At 36.3% G+C, this 24,732-nt stretch overlaps 1 protein-coding gene and 1 long non-coding RNA gene across 3 annotated transcripts in view; one reads left to right on the top strand and one right to left on the bottom strand.

Moving 5' to 3' along the window:
- centrocortin (cerebellar degeneration-related protein 2-like) overlaps window positions 1–24,732 on the bottom strand; it is a 48,211-nt gene that overhangs the window by 18,214 nt on the left and 5,265 nt on the right. Inside the window, exon 1 of one of the 2 annotated variants that reach the window (XM_011053087.2) lies at window positions 16,845–17,519. The exons of the other annotated variant lie outside the window; for it this stretch is intronic. Coding sequence (XP_011051389.2) covers window positions 16,845–16,920 — 76 coding nt within the window. The 5' untranslated portion in view covers window positions 16,921–17,519. Of the gene's footprint in view, window positions 1–16,844; window positions 17,520–24,732 lie in introns of those variants that run through there. 2 annotated transcript variants of the gene reach the window in all.
- LOC147908158 (uncharacterized) lies at window positions 17,659–20,736 on the top strand. The gene is made up of 2 exons (XR_015546641.1): window positions 17,659–19,496; window positions 20,579–20,736. It is a non-coding gene; the product is annotated as an uncharacterized LOC147908158 (long non-coding RNA).

Here is a 24,732-nt window from a genome sequence, read left to right as displayed (position 1 = left end):
TATAGCGATGAGATGACTATCTCCGCGATATGCTAATTTGATTTCCACGTCCGAGGCATTATCATTTGAGCGCGCGCGATAATTAATTCACTAGTTAACATCGTACGAGCGGATACCTGGTTTGCTTTGGCGCACACAGGATGTCCTTTTATTCACAGATTTGGTGAGATTCATTATATTTAAAGATATACTCGAAGCACACATTCACGAATTTACCGGAAATTCTACTAGGAAACTTTTTCACATCATTTTCCACGCGCCGATTCGGAATTTAATTGTATCTCTTTTAGGAGAGAAAAATAGAAAGACAGGATAATAGGCGGAGCTAGGGCGCGAGAAAACGTCGCGTAATTTGGCACTTCGTTATGGTTGGAGGTCGACGAAAATGTCTCGCAATAAGGAGAAAGACTCGTTAGCGGCGCACATCCTTCTTCGCACGACAGGCACCTTCCCACGCATAGCGATTGCGAGAAATAATAACCGCGTGTACAACGAGCCGTCCGGAGATCGGCATTATTTTCCCCTGCTATTTTTCTCGCCGATCTCTATAGTCTCCATTAACGCAACACGCGAACACGTAACATCATCCTCGGATCTGCCGGGAGGTCGTTCGCGCGATGCCGTGTAAAATCGAGTCAGTGTGCCAAACGTGATTTACTCGGCCACGCGGCTGGTACCGGCTGAATTCTTCGCTCGGGTCTTTTACTTTCACAAAAATTCGCGCAGATCTGCGTGGGACGGTACATTACTGCACGATGCACCATTGCTGTCCAGTAAACGCGGACTACATGCATAAAATGAGGACTTTAGAATTTTGGAATAATGAAAACAATTTGCTAAATCTTAATATATATTTTTTTGAATAATTGTAAGTAAACATTTACTTATTGTACAATAAATAAGTATTTACGTATAAATAAAAAAGATAATTAAATCAAATTAATGATTTTTGTATAAAATAAATATGTGTTTACATTTTTGGTGATATATTTACTTTAGAACTTATTTAAATAAATATTTATTAAAAGTTTAGTATTTTTTCCAGTGTACTTTGATCTTTTTCAATTTCACGAAATTGCGAAAAGAGGCACATTGTTGTATGTTGCACAAGCTCTATAAAGCTAGCAGGACTAAATCAGTAGAATCAAATCGGATCTATCGGAATTTTTAATACTCATTTTAATACTAAATTGTACTAAAATGATAATTTAATGATAATTTTATTCAGTATATTATTTCGAAAAATATCGTGATGGTGCTAATTTAATATTAAGGTAACGGGATCAATTCAAAATAAAAGAAAAAAAAAGAAATAATGTCAGTAATCAATATGATTGAATTTGTACTATTTTGTACTGCCAAAAACAATTCTATATATTATGTGTCATTTAAAAAAAAAACAGGAGCATTCATAGAACATTTTAAGATCTTTAGAATCGGACTTTTAATCTCGGAAAATTTTGCATTTTTTTGTACGACTAATACTTTTGACGATATAATTATTTGAATGTCGCATGAGCGAAGTTTTTTATAAATTTATGCAACTTACAAGCGTCAATAAAAAAGTGTCTTTACAAAAAAAATCTTATATTTTTTTCGCGAAACACGTATCTCATATTTTTATCAGAATATGTATGTTAGCAAATTAAAAAAAAAATAAAATGACGATGTTTCAAAATTCAAAGGTACCCGTTTGACGTGGAATGTCTCATAGATTGTAAGTACATACTAGATTGTATTATAAGTACAATAAGTCATTTTAAAGAGAAAACATGTAAAATATTAATTTACTTTCAATGATACAAATTAGTACAAATTCAGTTAATTTTTGCTCTTGTATTAGTTTTTTTTATGGTCCTGCCAATTTAAATATTAAAATAGTAGCGTCACTATTTTCTTAGAAACATAATGTAGAATTGTTTTTGGCAATACAAAATAGTACAAATTTAATCGTATTGATTTCTGATATTATTTTTCTTTTTTTCTTTTATTTTGAATTGGTCCTGCAAACTTAATATCAAGCTAGCATTACCACGATTTTTTTCAAAATGGCACAAAATTATCATTAATGGTACAATTTAGTACAAAATGAATATTAAAAATTCCGATAAATCCGATTTGGTTTTGCTAGCTTTATAGAGCTGCTTGTCTTTGCATTTCATAAGGCTAAGCCCAGAACTTTGCTTTAAGAGGCCGTAAGCCGTAAACTATAAGTGACGATACATTGGCCATAAAACTTATAGCCATATTACTTTAGGCCATAAGAATTGGGTTTTGCTCAATTCGCTTAAGTTTAACGGTTAAAGCCTAGACTTCGCAAAAGCAGTTTAAAGACATAAATTATTGTCACTTAATCTCTTTCGACTTATAACTTAAGGCTCCTTAAAGCAAAGTTGTGGACCTACCCTCGCAAATGCAAATGCTTACTTGTAGAAAATAAAATATTTATGAATACGGATAAATGCGTCCTTGAAACGTATAATTTCATCAAAAGAATCATCAACTGTTTAACAAATAATAGACGTACAATGGTATCTTAATTGTTTCCGTTTCGGGATAAAATCTAACACATCCCTCCGAGATGTGTTTGCCAACAATTAGATATTCTGACAAAAACAACCGTAACAATCTGCGTCCGAGTACCATCACTGTATTCATCGTGCGTGACACAATGGTATCCGAACCGAGTCGAGAGAGGAGAGAGAGGAGAGTCGCGTGTGCGTGGCGGTCGACAAAAATCATACGAGTGACCGCGTTGCACGCGAAGATGCACGCGTCGCCAGTAACGAGAGAAACGAGCCTAACAATACCAAGATAAATTACGTGAACGTAAAATTACATTTTATAAAGAAAAGTCTGCCTTGAGGTCATCAACATTTCTTTCTCTTTTTTTTCATATACATACCCTCGAGTGCACTTAAACGACGTCTACAATGAAATTTGAAGACGTAAAGCTTAAGCTTTAAACTCTAAGCAGCAAGAAATTGTTGAATCCCATTACAATCGAATGTGAGAATTTCTTGCGGCTTACTTAAAGCTTAAGTTTTACGTCTTAAAATTCATTGTAGATTGCTTTAGATATGAAAGAAACAAATGATAATCCAATCCCTTAAGTTAAGTAACATTTTGTTATTTTTAACTTGTATGTGTGTCAAAATGTAAATTAATCCATTTCTGGACCACAGACTGTGGTTAGGTTCAAAGTAAACATCATCCATATTGATGTATGCATTTAATAAACAATAAACTGAATTTGAGTCAAGTTTAATATATTTTCTTGAATTAAATTATTTAACTTCATTGTTTTTAATTATTGTTTATAAATTAACGACATATTGAGTAGAAGCAATAATGACTTGAAGAAATAATAAAAAATAATTCAAATTGGGTATAATTTGACATTATGGATTTAATAGTGAATATTCCAGCGCAAAACCGACGTCCGGTCGAATTATATTCTAAAATCAACGCATTCAAGAAGCGGATCGGATTGCGACGAGAGAAAAACTTGTGAAATTAATTGTAGCTGGTAATGCCACTTTTGATTTATGGCGATATCGTGCGTGAAAGAGTCGAGAAACTGGCGCAGCGTTAAACATCGTCCGGAAATGTAAATTACTCTCGCGAAAATTACTTTGGTTTTCCACGCACGAGGAGGCGAGAAAGCGTTACCATTCCATGCACACTCAATCTGAATTTTTCTCTTTTTTTTTTTCCACCCAACGCCGAGACGTTCCCTGAGTAAATATCGAATCAAAGCGACCATACAATCTGAATAATCGATGTTGGGGACACGAAGTGATTATGCTCGAGAGAGAAACTGTCTCCTCGCCGCAAAAGGCGTGAAATAAAGGAGAGGAAAAAAAGAATAAAACAAAAGAGAGAAAGAGAGAGAGACGTCGATAAATCCATTATTTTGTACACGTGTCGTATTATTACGTGCGTGCATAATTTCTTTCATTCGCGCAACGATCTCGCGCGGTACGCCGAGCGTGACCTTCGCGCGCGTTACGAGATTTTTATAATTCGTTCCACATTCGGCCTTTTCGCGCTGACGTAACAACCTGGCGCGCGATGCATGTACGTACATACATACGCGTCTCGCGTGATGGAACGTGGAAACGATACCGTCGCGGTATTACCTCGTTCGAAAGGGAGGCCGCGACTCCGCGCGCCTTTTCTCAATCGCGCGCGGCGCGGCGCGGCGCGGCGCGGTTTACCGTAGTAAGATCTTCCGTTTCCTCCCTTCCATCATATGTCAGGATTCTTGTGAGAGGGGAAGGCGAGCGATATACACGCCCAGGAACTGGAACAGGTATGCGAGTATGTGCGAAGTAACGCGCCGCGGGAATGCAACAGGCGCATGCCGCATACCGTACGCTCACCCAGTGAACGCGTATCAACCCGTTCCCGATGAGGGCCGACGCGAGAAAAACGCGCGCCCACATCCGCGCGAGGCGAGGCGCGGCAACCGGTGGTCTCGATGTATATAAATAGTAACGAGGGAACTCCGATCCGTTCAAGAACCCGCGATGAATAGCCGGTATCTTTCCGCGGGAGGTATCCCGTGATATGTATGAATGCATATAATTGCGTCGCCCGCGGTTCACGAGGTGCACGCGGTCAACGAGAGAGACCGGCGCGACTGGGGTGTATTTGGGTCAGACCGTAGTCGTGATTCGATACATCGTTTCGAAATTTCTGTTAAATTTAATGTTCCGAACGATCCACTCAAATTTACGTGTTAATTTAACACTGAATATGTTAGATGATAATATAGATATTTAAAAAGATAAATAGAGCAAAGGTAATATTAAAGAAACCGTAGAAGTTTATTTGTCTCAGTAAAGTTAACAATTATGATACGCTAAATTAATACATATTTTGTTCATTCATCGACTGAAAAATTCGATTTGGAATTGTTGGAAAATTTATGTTAAATTTGACACATTTCACGTGTTCCAAATGATCCTCTCAAATTTGTGTTAATTTAACACTGATTATGTTAGATGATAATAGAATATTTAAGAAGATAAATAGAGCAAAGGTAATATTGGTAAAGAAACCGTAGAAATATTTCATTCATCGACTGAAATATTTAAGAAGATAAAGTGATACACAGTTTGTAAACAAATCATAGAAGCATATTTTTCTTAGTAAAATTAACATTTATGATACGCTAAATTAATACATATTTAGAATTTATTTTCTAAAACGTACATTATTTGTTCACTTACTCATAAATTGTGTTATTTTGACACTAAAAAATGTTGAATATCAATTTAACACAAACTAAATAATCACGTTATGTCAAATTAACATTCGAATATGTCAGAAAATTCAACATCACAGTTTAACAAGAACTTGAGTGGACCGTTTCCAACATAAATATGAAATGTTTTTTTTACTGTGCACGTGGAAGTCGAGAGAAAGAGACAAAGAGGAAAAGAAAACGTGCATTTATTAAAGAAATTATTAAATATATTATGAAATTTGCTAAAAATCTACAAAGAGCAAAGTATTTGGGTTACATAAAAAAATAGAAATAAGAGAAAGAAAGAGACGGTGAGACATTCTCGAAGGAGGCCATTCTCCGTCATTCTCCGTGACGATAAGGAAGAATTTATTTATTCGTGGGAGAGACAACAAATCGACGTATGCGGTCAGTGCAGTTACGGAACGTTACAAGCCCATTGGCCGTAACGCAGTTTACACGACACCGGGATTATCACCGTAATAATTCTCGCGCAAAGAGACAGTTAGCGGGACGAGTTCTGGACGCGCGATAATATCTAACTAAGTTTATCACACTTGTCGGCTTAAGAGACGAATAATTACGCGGGATATTGTCAGGTTTATACGCCAATCAACGTGGTGCTATATTCCCGTCTCGCACCTGTATCGACTTTCTATCTTCACGGTCTGTACTCTCCGTACAGGTACTCTTCTCCTTCTCTCTCACGATTCATACCGCATTATCGAGACGACGTTAAATAATTTTATCGACGAATGTAACGGTTACGTTACTCCGTGGCTGCGGAGGCGGGAAACGGATCTTTGTGGCTTAGACTCGGTTCCACCAATGTAAAATTAATCCTGATTTAACTTACTGTTTATCTTTTTCTCTTACAATTAGAACTCTAAGGGGTTTCGCATAATAAAAGGAACAGAGAACAGAGAATAAGAATTTCAACCTATTAGAAACTGTGTATTGCACAATACATGATTTCTGATAGATTGAAATTCTTATTCTCTGTTCCCTGTTCCTTTTTTTGTGCGGAGCCCCTTACAATTAGAATTATTTTTTCGAATTATTATTCTTAGAATTATTTTAAAAATTATTCTTAGAATTATTTTATTAATTTATCTTTTCTAATTTGTAGAAAAAAATTAAACCGAGACAAAAGTTGAATCTTTCGTCGGTGGAACTTAATAGAGACCTTCTAATAAGAATCTGAATGTGTGACAGCCAGTTTTGATTGGTCTGTTATTTTTTCGCAAGAGAGAGAAAGATGCATGGATAGATAAAGACCAGTATTCATCAGATCTTATATTCAAGACTTAAGTACAGTTTTAAGAAATCATGAACCCATCAGAGGGCCGTATTAGCGTCTTAAGACGTTACTTAAGACAGTCTTGAAATAAGAACGAATTGAATAGTTTAAAGTGTTCATTATTATTATAGGATAAGCCTCTAAGAACGTATAAGCAACCAGAATCGTTATATGGAGGAGTGAAAACCAGTAGTATAAGTTTTTATGATTTCGAGAAACAAACGTTTTTTCAACACATTTGCTTCAGTAGACTGCACCAATAAATTTCAAACCGATAGGTTTAAAAAAGTACACACTACCGCTTTTACTTCTCCATATACAGAGCGATGAGAGTTTACAAGAGAAACTAAAATAATAGCAAGAAAATAAAGCGGAATATAGAAATGTTATAGTAAGTAGTATTAAAGCAAGTTTAAAACGAGAATATACAAACAAGAAAAAGAGAAAAAGAAAGAGCTAAAAAAAGATAGAACAAAAAAGAGAAAGAGAAAGAAATAATGCACTAAGAAAAATGTCCAGTTGAAAGTGGACGAAGAGAATTCCAATTTATCAGAATTTAATCAGAATTATTTTAAAATTTTAATATAAATTTAACCAGTAAATTCTGATTCATTCATTTTCATCCAAAATTTCAATTAATCCAACACCATATTTTTCTCACATCAATGTCCTTCTCTCTCGCGTGATTTTACTGAAACTAGAGACTCTGCAAAACTTCATCTGCACTTTTATTAGAGGGTTTCTCGTAGAACCGAGCTTTAGGAAATTATTCATTCGAAAAGATAAATATAGTAGGCTAATGAGAGTCAGCAACGATAAATGGCGCAATTATTTAGTGAATAATCAATAATCGGGTATTGGATTGATATCTTCTTTATTTTGAACATTTCGATTCTCTTTGGAGTCCTCCTCAGCAAGAATGATATAAGTATAATTAGCTCTCATTAGCCTATTACATATTTATCTTTTTGTATTGTTTAAAATTACTAATATAATTATTGAGAGTTCTAATATAATTATTGTTATTATTATTCATTCGATCAAACCAGTAGATCTACGAGTGTATATACTCCCGGTAAATGAGAATGGATTAAAATGGATTGAAATTTTTTTCTATCCGAATGCATATTTTATATATAAATAGCGAATACTTTTTTTGGATTTAATTTGGATTCAATTGGATTTAATTAGATTCAATTAGATTCAATTGGATTGAAAAAAATGCATTTCCTATTCAAAATTTTAAACTGAACAGTATTCACAATGCACAGAAAAAGCTAATATTATTTTTAGATTGAAAGTCACAGAGATATGCTCCATGCAATTCCTATAAATGAATAAAAATGCGTTCAGAATTGAAAAGCATTCATTTTAACATTCGTGAATGAATATTTCGGAAAAATCTGAATCCATTTCAATTCATTTCAATCCATTCTCGTTTGCTGGGCTCTTACGAGCTCTCTTATATCCCTTGATATTTCCAGGCGGGAAACCCATGGCGTTCGGCCGCCGCGCCGAGGAGCCTTTCCGTTCCAGGTCACGGAGATTCGTTGGCCGGTGCATCTCTCTATGCGAGGATAGGCATCTCTACGAGGGCCTCTCTCGGTCATCGCGAGTGCGCGCTGCACCTTGTACCGTTACCGGGCATATAATCTCCCGGTGAACGAGGAGTCGACGTCCGATCGGATTCATGCCGGCGCGGCCGTCGCCGGATTAAAATCCACCGGCTCTCCTAGCTTCGCTTCCTCTTTCTCTGCCGAATGCCGGCACCGGCCGAAGGTTTCGTTGTACGGATTAGACGATCGCGATACGTTTTCTCATAGATAGAACGAATACACCGCGCGGGAGCTACTCGACGCGAGATACATTATAAGACTTCGGCCCAAAGTGTTACACGAGCGTAACGATTCTGCGTCCATCATGTTTTTAGCTGGCCGACCTGCTGGGTCAGAAACGTGACGGCTTTGAGCGAGATAGAATCGTGTGTGTTCCTCTCTAAACGCTCCGATTAATTGAACTAGTATGTGCATGGAGTAAAAAGGCTTTTGCGCGATCTATTGTAGAAAATTTCGATCTACTTTTAATGAGATATGAAATGTATCGTTAAAGATCTTAATAGAGACAGTAAACGGCAAAAAGTACAGTGAGAGAACGCAATAAACTGTTTCTTAAACAAACCGTCTGAAAGCCTTTAATGCGAATCTACATCCGTCGCGAGCGTGAAGTGGGGAAAATCCGGAGAAATTGTACGTCAAAGTTAATCAAGACTCAATTTGATAATTCAATTTGATAATTAAATACTTTTATAATTCGATGTACGGCTAATTAAGCATTAATCGATTGATTGAATCGAGAGAAAAAGAGAGAGTAGTCCTCCCTCCTTTTTCTCTCGTGTACAGGAAGAAAATAATGTTCGCACGGCAAAGACCCTCGGCACTCTCTTCCTTATCACCTCCAATTACGCGAGAGGGAGAGAGACCCCCGGAGGCGATAATTATAATCGAATCAAGTTCGTGTCAAAGAGTTCGCGACTTTCCTCACGATTAGATAAACATTGCTTCGCCAATTACCTGTCGCTCGGAAAAAAAAATGCAAACGTTAATTAACAAGCTTAATCGACAAGGCGATATCATATTTACCGTACGAAAATGATTAATATAAACATAGTACGCTTCACTTGATCGCGAGGTAAACGAAGGTGCGCGACATTGGAAAGTTCGCGGACTGATGTTGATGTATGATACGCATTAACGCAGCCGTTGTTTTTGCGACCGTCGAACCTCGCTCTCTCTCCGATTTCAATAACGCACTTTAGACACCGGAATTCCGGTTTAACAAGCATCATCGGTATGAACCGTACTACGTATCAGGACATATCTCTGGCCGATATTCATAGACCGCTTTTATTTTAAGAGTAATGTCTTGAGTAATGTCTTAAGATGCTAGTACGGCCGGTATTCATTAATCGATTTTTATATTTAAGATCATCTTAAGGTGTTACGAACCAATCAAAGAGCTGTATCTTAAGATATTATTTAAGACAGTTCTAAAATAAGAATGGGCTGCAATCATAGTCCGTTATTATTTTAAGATCGTCTCAAATAATGTCTTAAGATGCTAATACGGTTCTCTGGTTAGTTCGTGACCTGATTAGTTAAAACTGCACTTAAGACAGTCTTAAAAATTACTATAAATATCGGCCTCTGTGTGTGTCACTCGAAATCTTCATTCCAGAGAGAAGTTGCGTCCAGTAGAACGGAACTAACGCGTGTTTGAAGCGGTCCTCGTAAAACAACTTACTGCATAAGAACTTTATTCTGTCATTTTACACAAAGCCTGATATTTTCTAGATTCAATCTTCACTTGTTAAATTCATAATGTCAAATTGGATACAATTTGAGTTATTTTTAATCATTTCTACAGATTGTCACTGCTCCTACTCAGTATGTCATTAATTTAATTAAAGCAATGGAGTTAAACAAATTCACTCAAAAAAAGAATGTCGAATTAATAAATCACTGGCTAGCTAAATATTTATTGCTAAATTTTAAATTTTTATATTTCTAAAGTATAGTTTAAATAACAGACGATGTTTCGACTTTTTGTTATTTTTTATCCGTTACTTAAACTGTACTTTGTTTAAAATTTAGCAACAAATATCTAGGCTTGTAATTCCTTGTCTATTAATTTGAAGTTTATTTAAATCCTATTTGGTTTTGTCTTTTTTTCAAGAAATATATTAAATTTGACTCGTTTATTATTTACTAAAGGCATACATTAATGTGGATATTTTAAGGCATACATTATTGTGGATACTTTGAAACTAAGCAATTCAAATAGAAATAACTTGATGGATTGAGAAATGAATAAAAATGGATTGACATTTACATTGATATTTACATTTTGACATGGAAAATAACATGTCATTTTGACATTAAAAATAACCAATATCAAATATTTCAACTCAAGGAAGGACACTATTATCATGCTCTTTTGATATTTAACAGTATTTGTACATCATCTTTGGAAATAATTCGTATCGGATATTAGAGCGCTGAGTTTGTTTTCACACTTTGGTTAACAGTCGTTTACGAAAGTGTACGGCATATCAATTTTGATTACGACCGAACCTCTTGAAATTAGATCATCTCTTTTCTCCTTTCACCGTAGAAGTATAGAAATTATAAGTCATTATCGACATTGATATCAATACAACTCAATTAATCATAACGTAAATACACCCCGTCAAAGATGTCGTATGATTTTGATACTTTCTAAGAACGAAAGATTTTACGATGTTCGATAATATTCGATAACATCGAACAACCTCATAAAATGATTCGATATTTAAAATACAAAATGATTCGACAGTCTTTACAGTTCTTCGATTAAAGGGTGAAAACATTCTTATCACAATGCGGCTTTCTCCATAGAAATAAAGCAGATAGTGATTGAACTGGTCTAACAGAAATGTCCCGAGCGGTAAATGGCTAAAATAAATCAAACCTAAATATAGGGGGTTGAAACTAATCGAAGAATATATCGACGATCAACGCAGAGAAAAGTAACAATCGATAATAGATCCTGGAAAGGCACGTTTTGTGTCAAACAACGAAGTTTCGCTCTCGCTTCCACTATTTCCAATCAAACCCAGTTTCAACGTCCTGTTGAAAACGTATCCTGTAATTGTTATAAAGTTACGGGAGTTCGGCGATAAGGTCTGTCTGTGCGCAAAAGTCAATAAAGAGATTGCGTTTCAAAGCCGACGGTAATAAGCGTGTATAATATTTTGATTACAGACGCCACGAGAAAGTTTGATTTCCTTTCTCGTGTTCCGATATTTTTTCACGATTCTATTCGGCAACAATAGAGACATCCGTATTGCAAGGTACTTATTGAAGTGTCGACAGTACAGAAAAAGAGATTGCAATATCGATCCTATTACTAACAGATTGCATGACATTCTTCATCTATATGGTAATCGTCAATTTACGAGGAAGTTGTTATTTAGTTGATCTATATAGTTGATCGAATCGATCGCACATTTCATTAGAAAAGATCGTTAAGATAGAACGTGCAATTCTATGGAATTATTCTTAATCAAAAATTATTCTTCGATTTATATTCGCTTAATCAAAAATTATTCTTCGATTTATATTCGCCGGATGACACAAAAATCATCCGTTCAAAGTGTAAAGAACGCGTGTTTATCGACGCGTTGATTACGTGATAAGATTACCAATTACGTTTTAATAAAAACCAAAATATTATTGTGCGCTACCGCATTTCTTGAGATAAACCGCAATAATGCTCGTTTCTTCCCATGTAGATTAACTTTAATCTTGTACTGAAAGAAAAGTTTGGTTGCTGCAGTAATTTAGATGATAAAATATGGCATAACTTTTTAATTGGCTGCAGCAGCCAATTTTTTGTTGTAGTAGTCAATTAAAAATGTTATGCCATGTTCAGCTAATTTTTTCTTTCAATGGTATAATTTACTTTTATGTTTTTCTAAGAATTAGAAAAGCAGGATAAATTAAATCATGATTAAAATTGATCTACATTGATAGATATGGACACAAGATAAATCATTCTGAGATCATTGTGTAGGATATTCTTTTTTTTTTCTTCGTGTTCTCTTATGTACAATCAGACAAACTCTCAGCTTTGAAACCATGATCGATATGTATGGAAAACTCGAGAAGGGTGTTTCATGGCAACCTACCAAACAGGGTTTCTCCCTTAGGGTGATTAACTTTTAAATCACAAAGACATGCCATTCAATCGTGCCATGTTTGCTTTACTCTTTGATTATAAAGTTTTATGTTTTATAATTTTATTATGTATACATGCAATAATTTTCTGGAAGATTTTATAAAAATTGAGAAATTATGCACGAAAAGAACGATTTTATTGAAATATTTTAAAACTTAAATGTAGATCCGAAAATAATTTTATTCGGCATCAAAATAATTATATAAGTAGCTCAATCATAATGAACAGCGTTGCAAAAAGTTTTCGACGTTGTAGCAACTTGAGCATTTTACATAATCATTTTGATAGTCCAAATTATTTTTAGATTTGCACATCTAGCTTAAAATTCAGTAAATCCGTTCTGGAAGTCAACGTAACTTCTTCCCTAGGATGGAAACAAAAAATATATACACATATTTTTTATATGTATAAGAATTTTTTCAGAATTTTTTATCAACTTTTTAGCATTGCATTTTCTTATTGGCAACTCTTTTTACCAACATGAGAAAATACGGTATTAAAAAATTCTGAAAAAATTCTCAGAACTTTATGAGAAGAAAATGAGCAATTTTTATCTCTTGCTGTTTTTAACTTGCTGTAAAGGTGATAGTATTGAGTAAAAAATTATTAAAAACCAATATTCGCAACAATTTTTAGTAATTAATATCTTGTTAACTATTGCGAAAATTGTAAAATGATAGAAGACTCTTCGACTCAGTTTAGTCCATTCTATTTACACAAAAGTGGTCAAAAATTACGAAACATCCAGAGTATAAAAATTTTACTCTTCACGTTTCCGCTCTAGAAAAAAAGTTATAATATGATCGATATATATCCTACTTAGATATTTTGATATACAAAACCAATTTGTGGAGGTCCTACATACTCCAGTTAATAGATTAATTAAGGATTAAGAGCCTTCGTTCCTAATCGGTAATACTTTTTTTCTGGAGCGCGCTGTAATTGTCGATTAATCGTCTGTCACTACCGCGGGCGCCCAAGTCGGTCGGGCCGCATATTATTTGTGCCCCACATACCAACATTTTTACGAGGAACACGGAGAGCTGTGCATGCGCGAGTGCCCCGAGCGTGGATCATAAATATGCGCAACCGTCATTTCCTTACCGGCAATATTAGATATGCCAATCTGCGAGAGAGGAAGGAGCAACCAGAACGCGACCGGCAATGGCGCGAGTCGTTTGCATAAATCATTGTCCTTTATTTATCTTGCCCGCAAGCTCACTTCATTCTCCGTGCGCGCGCGTACATATACCATTTTAATAGCTTAATAGCGTGTTGAGGATGAACGGATCGCGATAGATCTGATAGTCCGAGATGGTCGCGAATCCTTTGAACGCGAACTCAAAGCACGTCTCCTCGGCGAATGAAACGAGGGAACCAGAGGGAACCTCCGCGATTTGCAAGAGCCGTCAGTGTTTTCTTCCGTAAATTACCTACGCCTTCTTCACGGTGTGTTAACGCCAGGCCGACTTCACGATGAGTTCGCCGAGCACGTTGCGCAGACTCCACGATCTAAAATACTCCCGCCGATCAATATTCATAAAACTCTCGCGTTTCTGATGTTAACACTCCAAGGAGAACAATAAGTCACGGCAAACGTTAAAATGATGTTAAGATTAATCGTAAACGATTGAAAAGTACGTGACTTTTAGTGATCAGTTTGGACTCATTTTGACATCATTTTGATTTGTTCCGTTTCCCAAGAAATGTATAAAGGTCAACAAAAATTTTATTTTAATTTTTAATGTAAATCGAACAAAAAAAAAATTTTGTAAAAAAAAAATTATAATTTTGACTTTCATGACTTTCAAAATAAAGCCATTTGGACTTTCTCTTTATTTAGCGTGTTCCTTGTTTGGTTGGAACGCGATTCTCTCGTCGCACGTGTCTCCTCTCATGAAGGATCTCGTCTGACGTTCATATCGCATAAAGATCGCGTTTTCACGATGAGCGGAGGCGTAACGTAACGATATACCTGTTGAAAATGAAGGATAGCCATGGGCGTGCCTCGCGTAGAAATAAATTACAAAAAGTAGTATAACTTTGATGTGAGATAAATCGTATTAGATTACGAAGACTCCATTGGAGAAAAGCATGTCCAGTAGTTGTCGAACGAATCGTTTGCCGACCGATCATGCGGAAATCGCCGACGAAAATAACAGTAAGGTCATACTCGGCGATAAAATTTAATCGCACCGCTTATCGAGCGCTTTTACTGTTTTTGTTTTTTTCTTCCCCGCGATTAATCGCGGATTCAAGAGTCAATGAGCGAAGGATGACCGGTCATCAGCGAGATGTTCCGTGAAAAATTGCAGAGCATTCGACAGAAAGGATGATTTTACTGAAGTATCTAAAAATGTAGTTAGACATATAGATCTAAAATAATTTTATTGAACCATCAAAATAATTACATAGAAATCTCAAATATAATATGAAGAGCAATGCTATAAAATGTTTTAACATTCCAGCATCTAGTTGGAGTGTTCTACATAATTATTTGGATGGCCCAATCAAATTTTATCTTCAGATCTGTAGCTAAATTTTTAAACTTCAACAAAATCGTCCTTTGTGTGTCTATTTCTATAATCGAGAAGCAAATCAATGTTATATATTAAAAGAAAAGTGTTTGTATGATATTTAATTACAATTGCATGGTAAAATAATTACATAATAGAAGCTCCATTTTTATAATTATTACTGTTATAATGTTAGTAATAATAATTATATTTTTTAAATTTTATACAGCGTAAACTTTATTTATCTGCACACCATTTATACGAACAAGTTCATGACTCAACTAAGTGCTTATATTATATAAACTATGATGTATAGGGTAATAAAAGCTTGATGTTCAATTTCAGTTTACTGAACGTCAGCTTCTGTTATCAGTGGAGAACTAAAAAGTGGAGAAGAGTTAGTGAACTTCCATTATCCGAATCCATTTGGTTCAAAATTGTTTTGTTTCTTGACAAGTTTAGAGTTTTACCGTATATACATATGTTTGTTTCTGAAAACCATTATAATTTTATAGTCGTTTTCGAGGACAATCATATATAAATTATATATTATATATATATATAAAATTTTCGTATAAAACTAAAAAAAAATACAATACAAACGATTTTTATTGAGATCATATATGTGAATACACAACAAGTAAGAGTTTTTAACTAGATAGTAAATAGACTACTATAAAAATATTTTATAATAGTAATAATAAAAAAATATAATTATATATTATTACTATTATAAAATAAAAAATGGCGCTCCTAACAATATTATTTTACCTACAATTATAGTCACAAATATCAAACACTTTTCCAGTGTGATAGTTTTTTTCGAAATTAAAAATATGGACCCAACTAGTCCCCAGAAAACGATCGAATCTTGGAAACTAGAGTTCTCGAAGACGTTCGCAACGCTCTGGTGAAGACACAATCGCGAGAGAATACCTTCAAGAGCTGATGCTTTGAACGTTTTCCACTCACGGCGCCCACACGAACAGAACGGGTATGACGCGACAAATCGATGACTCATGTCTCGACTAGGGCGGCCGTTCGGTCCCGACATGACATGCGATGTATAATTTTGGTTGTTTCCAAGGGACGAGCAACGCGCGCGGTCGACGGAGGATAGTATCGAACGTGATTCGTTTTTAAAGGAACAAATCTACGTAATCGTAGATACACTATTTTTGCCTCGCGCGACGTTTTCTCACGTAGATTACTGGTCGCGCTCGCTGACTCGCTTTTGCAATTATGCAAGAGACGGTAGTCTGGAGTGGAATTTGCGCGCGTCGATCTGCGTTTCACGCTCGCACGTTTGTTTTCATTTGTTCACTTTTGCGACTCGCGCAGCCTCATTGATTCGTCAGAATGTCTCGAGATCGACCTCGAAAAACGCAGCTCGCGATAATTCCGACGTTGATCGCACCTGCGCGTCCTTGGCAAGACAATCGCCGTGGCCTTGACATCGGAGGCGCCCGCGTATCGCGAGGGCGACACTTTCAAGAGGCACAATCTCGAACGATTGACGTTTCCAGCACAGCTTGTCGAAAATGTATTGATCAACATCGCGAAGCGCGTCGTCGTTAATAAATATTTTTCGCGCGGATGTAAACTGGAAAAGAGTTTAATAATAATTTACCGAATGTTTAGTGAAATAACGCCAATTATCTTATTTAATTAATATAACTAAAATTTATAAATTATTTTACTTTCCTAAATACTTTTTACATTATCATTTGTAATACTATAAATATTAAGAAAGTGAAAGAATTATAAACAATTAAATACATTTTATCTTTTAAAATCATATAATATAAATTCACAACAAATTAGAAATTAAGGTCGACTGACTCTGGATCTTTAGAGCTTAAATAATAATATTGGCAAAATAATTTTAATTACTAAATATTAATGAAATCTTTAATCGACATTACTTCGCTAAACATCTGGTAGCTATCGGCAAATTCATTTTTCTAGATCTGGAATGGAGAACAAAGGCGACATTTACCCTGGAGCATGTTCTGGTCAGCGTCTTCGTCCGCGTGGTAGCGGACGCCGCCGATCGAAGAGGACAGGAGGCTCATTTTCGCGACGACGTCCAGCGGTGCCGTGCGCACGTCCTCGATAGAGCCGAGCGGCACCGAGCGGGTCCAGGTCCAGATTCACGAAGCAGCGCGGTGCGCAGCGGGAGGGCGACGGCGATGGCGAGGGCGAGGGCGAGGACGAGGGGCCGCCTGGCCCGTGCGCTCGGTGTGCTCGGTGCGCTCGGTGCGCTCGGTGCGCTCGGTGCGCTCGGTGCGCTATTGGCGCACGTTCGCCACGAGCGAGCCAATCGACGTGCGGAAACCTCGGGGACTCACGGGCCTCACGGGCCTCGGAGAGCTCGCGAAAAGCTGCCGGCCATGGGCTGCCGACTCCGGAACGTCACTTTCTCCCGACGACGGCGGCGGCGGCGGCGGCGGCGGCGGTGGTTACTCCCGATGCCACCTGCGACGGCACGTCTCCGCCGTCTCCTCAGGATCGCCCCGATCGTCCCCCCGTGTTGCTTTCGGACCAGGCGGCCACGGATTCGAGGACCAACCAACCGACCGGTTGGTTTTGTGAACTATCGATACCAAGCGAAGACGGCAATTTGACAGACAGCTCACGACGCGGCCACTCCGACGTTGTCACTCCAGCTTGACTGGCACCGCTGGCACTGCCCCGCCAGGCCGAGTCGCGTCCAGGCGTATAGCGAACGTCTCACGTCTGCGCCGCCGTTTGCCGTGAAACACGGCGGCGCATGACGCGCGATCAATAACAGTCGCCGCCGCCGTCGCTGCCGGCGATTGCGCTATATAGCGTCATTATCGCTGCGCTGATCGGCTGATGTATGGTGGAAGAGTCTGGACGGAAGACACCAAGCTCCCGCGGCCGCTGATCACCAGTAGCCGGTTACCTTCGCCTTCAAATATTTACTTAGACAATATAGAGCCTAAAATCGTGACATGTATTACCCGAGTTGAAATTTTACTGCTACTTTGAAGTTTAAGAAGTTTTAGGACGTATGTAGACTTTAAAGATTTGTAATTAGGACGTATGTAGATTTTAGAGGCTTACAATAGGTTCTAATCTAATGAATTGAACTGTTACGTTGAGCAATTTATCTAAAAAAATGGCAGTGTTAAATGGCAGTTATCTAAAAATTTCCTATTTTTAAGTTCAAAAGAAGTTTTCTAAATAGAAGCTGTAGATTGTAATATTAAAAAAGATTCTATTTGATTGTTGAAGCATCAAAATAGGTTTACAAGGTTTAATTCAGATTGAAAGAGATTCAAAGTAGGACTAAAATTTCGAATCTCGGGAAGGCTTAATCACGAGTCTTAGTGAAAGGATAACCTCTGATCAAAATTGTGTATTATATACCAATACCTACTAATGCCCAGTAATGTCCAAATAACTCAACTATATTTATGTCTACTAAACTCCTATCTATACAGTAATATCCATCAATGTCCTAGTAACGCTCTATATACAATGCTCAGTAATGCATATCTTTATACCGCTCATTATAATACACAATTCTCTTAAATAATGTCCAGCAATGTCTCAAATTTGTACATCGTACCCTTAGCGGTAGTTTATCCCTTGGTTTTAATCTAAGCCTTGTGTACACGATATCTACTAGAAATCATTCCGAGATTTCGAAGAATACAAATCACATTTGAACATTTCGGTCGATTGACTAATACATATTTAATCAATTCCTTCTTCGTTCGAATCTCAAGGCGATTTTTAAAACTGGTTATGGATATAAGACTTTAAAAATATCTTCAAAGCAAGACGTTTACATTTTAGAAAATATAAGTGTGAATTTAACACCACGAAAAGTTTATATGATCCTCATCACGGTGTTGATATAAATATCAGGAGGTTTAAATTCACACCATGTTAACTCTTATCGTTACTACACATGATAAGATTAGTCTCTGCGAGTAACTCGGCCGGGACGAACGTGTTCTTGTTTCGGTCTGAGTATTTTATTACTTAAGTTTTTTTGAAGTTTCTGCCGAGTTTAACTGATGCATTTAAGTAGGTATAAAAGGATAGGATGAAAGCAAAGAAATAATAACGGAAAATAAAAAATCTTGTACTACATTACCTTAAATTTTAGATACTGTGTGTGAAAAGATCGAAAGGAAGAATTGAAGATCTTAGAAGGAAAATCATAATGAATTAAAAAAGTGTATACGATGATTTTCCGGATCCTCGTTATATACGATGTGTCGTTCATGACTTGAATTAATTTTCATTACTTATACAAAAATTATATATTAAGTGATTCTTACATGTTACTTTAACATCTTTAGAAAGTATTTATTAAGTTGTGTCCGTTATTTTGAAAAATTGTATATAAATGTTTTTAAATTAGTTACAGGTATTAAATAGGGTTAAAAATTGCAGGTATATAAATTAATTACAGATATCTTGTATTTCGAAGAAAAGAAATATGTATGACCAAATCGTGTATAAAAGTTAATATTAGTATCACACGATGAGAATTATATATGTAGATACTGCATGATTTAAATCCACATACATTGAGAAAAAAAATATCTTGGAACAAAAAATAAGATAGAAATATATTAGATAGAACTCACTGAATAAATAAACTTTCTTGGTAAGTAAAATTTTTTTATATTGACATATTTTTTTCTTTCAATGTAGCCATATCTTTTAGAGCGTAAAAGACATCTTACATCCCGATTTTAAATCTTATGTTATCTGAATACGTACATAAATTTGTCAGTACTTAATAATCTCTAATAATGCATAAATTCCAAAGAAACATGTAGGTTATTCGTATAAAGCCTTTATCTCTCTCCTGTCAAGGAAGGCGGCGAAATCGCGGCGTTGCGATGCGCGATGAAAGAACGTCCGGAGCGCGAAACAAAGCAAAAATGTAAATGGACGTTACGCACGCCGATTTGTTTATTATTTCATCATTGGCGTAATTATAAAGGCGACGGCATAAATTCGCGTTACGCGTCGCGCGCAAATTTGTCGACGCTGCCAAATTATTTGTTCCGTAACGCTTTAACTGACTCGCGTAATGCGTAGAAAAATATGATCGGATATTAGAGAAAGTCCTGGTTATCATTACTGTTCACGACGCTTCACGGGACGCGCAATAAACGCCGTACACGCGTTGTGTGTGATTTATGCAGGTCTCCGTTCCTTCGCTCTCTCACGCTGGTGTAGCTAATGTTGTATTACGTAATAACATATCGCTGCTACTAGTATTACGACTGCGGTGTAAAATAACGAGAGTCTGAAACCTAGCTTCGAAGATTCTTCGTTGCTTTTTAATATTGTGACCAATATATGTACTATCATTGCTCGCATTATGGATCCTTCCTGATTAAATCTCTTTACATTGAAAAAAATATTAATTTTAATAAATTTTAATAAATTTTAATAAATTTATCTCTAAGTAAATATCTATTAAATATAAACGTATATTTATTTGAATAAAAACCATAAAAAAATTATTAATTTGATGTAATTATCATTTTTTTATTGAATAAATATTTATTTACTATAAGTTTATGTTTAATTAGTACTATTCAAAGAAATGTGTATTGAGACTATTAAATTTTTTTTTTTTTCAGTGTATGTTGTATTCTTTTTCTATTATATTGTACATTATTATGTACTATTATTATGTCTTTATATTATGTCAGTTTTATATTTATCTTGTAGGAAATTCGGTTGGACGCATTATTGCGCACCGGTGTACATAAAAGCTGTTGTACATTGATTTAATCTGACGGGAAAAGTGAAATGCAAATATTTCGAATTATATAATACATACTTCATCTAACAGAATAATAAAGTGTATTGAAAATTTCACAATTTAATCGATTTCTATATTTATATCGAACACATATCTTTACGTCAATTTATTTACGGCGATTTTAATGTGCACTCGAGTGCGTTCAATCGAATTCGTTATCAATCTATTATATTTTTCCATATTGGAAAGTCTTGTTGCATTAATTGAAAGTCTGATAGATTCAACCAGAAAGATATATATACAAATCAGACATTTATAGACTATAAGTGTATCAAATATTCTATTCGAGATAATCAGAAATTCAATTATGATAACCACAGTCCTGATCTGTATATCAATATGATCAGAAAGATATCAGGTATGATCAACATTTATATTACACTTCTTATTGATACAATCAGAACACTTTTCTCCGTACTTGTAACGTGTTATTACTTTTAGATTTAAATGTAGTGCGAGACAAAGAATTAGGGAATTTCCGATACCGAGGCGTGCGAGGGAATGACTTAACAAATCGATAGTTTTCATCGTGATTTCGACAGCCGTTCGCGTTTCTAGTCGGGTGGCATTCATTACGCACTGACATTCGTCGCATTCTACGTGTGCGTTCATGCATACGCGAGCATATCCGTCTCAGGTAATACTCAGGAATAATTCATCTATCCCGTTATATATGCCGAACGGGATTAACATCTTAGTGCACGCCGGACGCTTCGATCTAATTCTGACACGTCGCCCTTGTTTACGATTTAATTACGATTTTGCAATAGTCATTGGGATACTTTCTATTCAATGATATTAGTCGACGTAACAGTGTTGTTCTGTCTTTCAGCAAATTCGGTTGGATCCGCAAACAATTTTATAATACTAAATCTTAATACATATTTCTTTGAATAATACTAACAATAAGTAAACATTTACTGAACAAAAAAAATGACAGTTAAGTCGAATTAACAGTCTTTATATCAAATAAATATATGTTTTATACATTTAGTAAATATTTTAGAACTGTTTAAACAAATATTTATTAAAATTTAGAATTTTTCAATACATTAATGTTAATATTTTTCATTAATATTAACAGTAAGAGACTGAAATCATAACACAATACTAATATAAAGGCATGTAACAGAGTAGCTGCGGGAAAATTATCTCCTTCTATTTTTTCTGTCTTCTGCGGCGGTATTTGCCGGAGTTATCCTAATCTGGGACAATATTTCAGCTAGTTCCTCGATTGTTATTTCTCGAACATCAAGAAAAGAAACTTGTGTCGATCTGTGTCATTAAATGGAAAGCATCTATAAAGATTCATTTGTGGTATATGTCTCGATCTATCTTTTGAAAGTGCGCGTTCAACACCTGATAAACGGATATACGTGACTTCCGTACAGGACGACGAAAAATTGACTTTCCAACCCCGATAAGAGCCGTCAGGTCTTCTAAGCGGCGCGTAGATAATTTTACGCGTTTAACGGTATATGGTCGCGCAAGGCCCACTTAGTAATTCATTTAGTAAGATAACCCGCGTGTTATCGCAGGCTATATCTGATGATTAACCGCGTGGCATGCGAATAACTAGCGGTTGTCATCTCGTGTACGTGATGCGTGTTCGAAAAACCTGTCGTGGATTCATTAATGCGAAGGACTTCGATTCGCGCTAGGCGGATAGTAATTAATTGTTCCTCTATATGAAAACCGGCTCCCGTCAGAGACGTGGTGTCAAAGTAACGTAATGTATATTTATATCTCCGTCGTTAAAAATCGCGATGCTATCTGTCTTCACCGGCACGCTTCCCATCGAATGCGATTTTTCCGCCGAGGAAAGCGGTCCTGATTTTCCTTCCTCTTTTTATCTTGAGACTAGTCTCAAGTCTCTTCCACGAGTATCGGCCATCTTTACGGTCGTCACCTTTACGGTTTTACGATTAGAACTGGTGATTTGCTTCGAAGAAGACTTCGACATTTGAATTTCGAAACTTAAAAGATTTGAAAATTGTCTGAAAAGTAAAATCTCACTCTTGAAACTTGAGACTCTCTTTTTCGACACTGGTTTCATTTTAACTCTTTAAAGTGAGATTTTATTTCAAAGAATTTAAAGAATAAATACACGAGTCGATTTTTCAGTTTGGAAAAGAAATCTTCAACATAAAGATCAGATCTAATGACCTTTCGGCCTTTTTTACAGAAAGTAGAAGTATCACCAGAAGAAAGTAACAATTTTGAGTGGCAATCGATGCACTGACTAAGAGAGGAAGATGGACTCTAATTACGGCCAGCCTTGGTAAGACGATCAGCAATAATTGGCGTGGTCACCTATCTATCACCGCTCACCCACGTCGAAAGTCCAAATTATTATCTTAGCCTAATTTCACCAAGATACCACGAAGTGTTCTCGCGCTTCCGGTCGAACAGCAAGCACGAGCGAGCAGGTGTCCAATCATCACCGATAAAAGCAGTATCTCACGGATTCGTTTCGTTTTCCATGGTTGGGCGGAAAGCCGAAGGCACCGTAATTGATGTTTACTCGCTCGTCGGTTCCTCCGAGGAGATTGCACGTTCGCAACAATAATGTCTACAATGTAACGTATAGCGTAAAGGGGTATCGGCTTGCAGAAAGACCCGAGGTTTGAGTATCTCCTAATTATCGGTAAACTTGTCCCGCCTTATCTCTTGCGATATGCCGTATTAATGATATATAATCAGGACCGATGGACAATACGGAGAATGTTTCTCGCCGGTGAAGCGTACCTTGGACTTTCGCGATTCTGCCGGGATTCCTCGCCGGTCCTTCTTACCTTGGAAGACGTGGATCTCTCTTCTCCAATGAAGATACGAGAACGATACTGCGCTTCCTGCTATTAGAAGAAATTACTATTCCTGATACCGCGTCGCGTAGCGGAGTCAATTCCATTTACCGATCACCGTGTTCTCAGGATCAATAGACAATTTAGGATTGCGATAGACGAAGAGAGCACAATGAAAGTCCGCTTATATATGAGAATCCACTTCATCAATCCCCGAAATTACACGCCTCCATTGAGCGTAGAGATGTCGGTGTAGATACTCGATTAAGGGGAATAGCTCGTTTCGATTTGACGGAACGAATACATTCTCGATTAGTTTCCGATAGCCTCGAAGCGAAGGGTCATTCGCGTTTCCATTTCATCTTGCGGAGCTTTTTTCCCACGTCGTAAGTGAATTACGTCTTACGTGCGATTCCATTGCACGGCGAGAGCCGCGGAAAAGTCGGTCTTCCGTTTTCTGCGGTTAGAAAACGATTGCGGCGATTTCACGTTGCCATCATCACCATCATCGGTGATCTTGATCCTTGATCGGCCTATCTATCGCGAGCCGGGAACTTTTATCCGAGAGTGTCGCTCATCTTACATGTCGACGATCTCTTATGACTGAGATTGGTATTCGGTATACGATGATTATATTTTTTTCTTTTTAGAAAAAGTAAAGGACAAATTTGAAAATTATATAGGACTTTATTTCTAGATTTGTCTGTGACTGTCAGAAGTCTGCGCATTAATTTCTTCAATTTTCTTGCACAGTATATCTGAAATGACTTTCAGAAGAAAAGCACGAGTCATCGTAACATCAAAATGACGTTAAAATATGTTGCAAATTTGATTATTACAAGTCGTTTTTTAATCAATCATTTTAATGTTATTTTGACGTTTGTTATTTTTCTTGGCTAATATTGTTCTTGTATAAAATTAAATTTGTCGATTGTTTCTGTAAACATTCGCTCATTAGTGTGAGCATTAGACATTGGAATAGCAATTAGAAAGAATTTTCTCTTTTAATATTATTAAAATAAAGAACAAAAATGAGTTTTGAAAAAATAAATAAATCTAAAAGACAACTATACCTGAAATAAAGAACTGTCTTTTACAAAAAAAGACGAGTGGTCGCCGCCATGTACACAGTTAAGTATGAAAGGAGCAACGATAAATAAATTGCGTTAAATAACATTTTATTATATTTAACTTCCATCAAAATGTAAATTAATCCATTTCTGACGTGATTAGTTTCAAAGTAAGCCTCGTCCACA

This window comes from Acromyrmex echinatior, chromosome 11 (genome assembly GCF_024713525.1).
Source record: "Acromyrmex echinatior isolate Ae372 chromosome 11, ASM2471352v2, whole genome shotgun sequence".
NCBI classification, from domain to species: domain Eukaryota; kingdom Metazoa; phylum Arthropoda; class Insecta; order Hymenoptera; family Formicidae; genus Acromyrmex; species Acromyrmex echinatior.
This window is presented reverse-complemented; position numbering and strand designations above follow the sequence as displayed.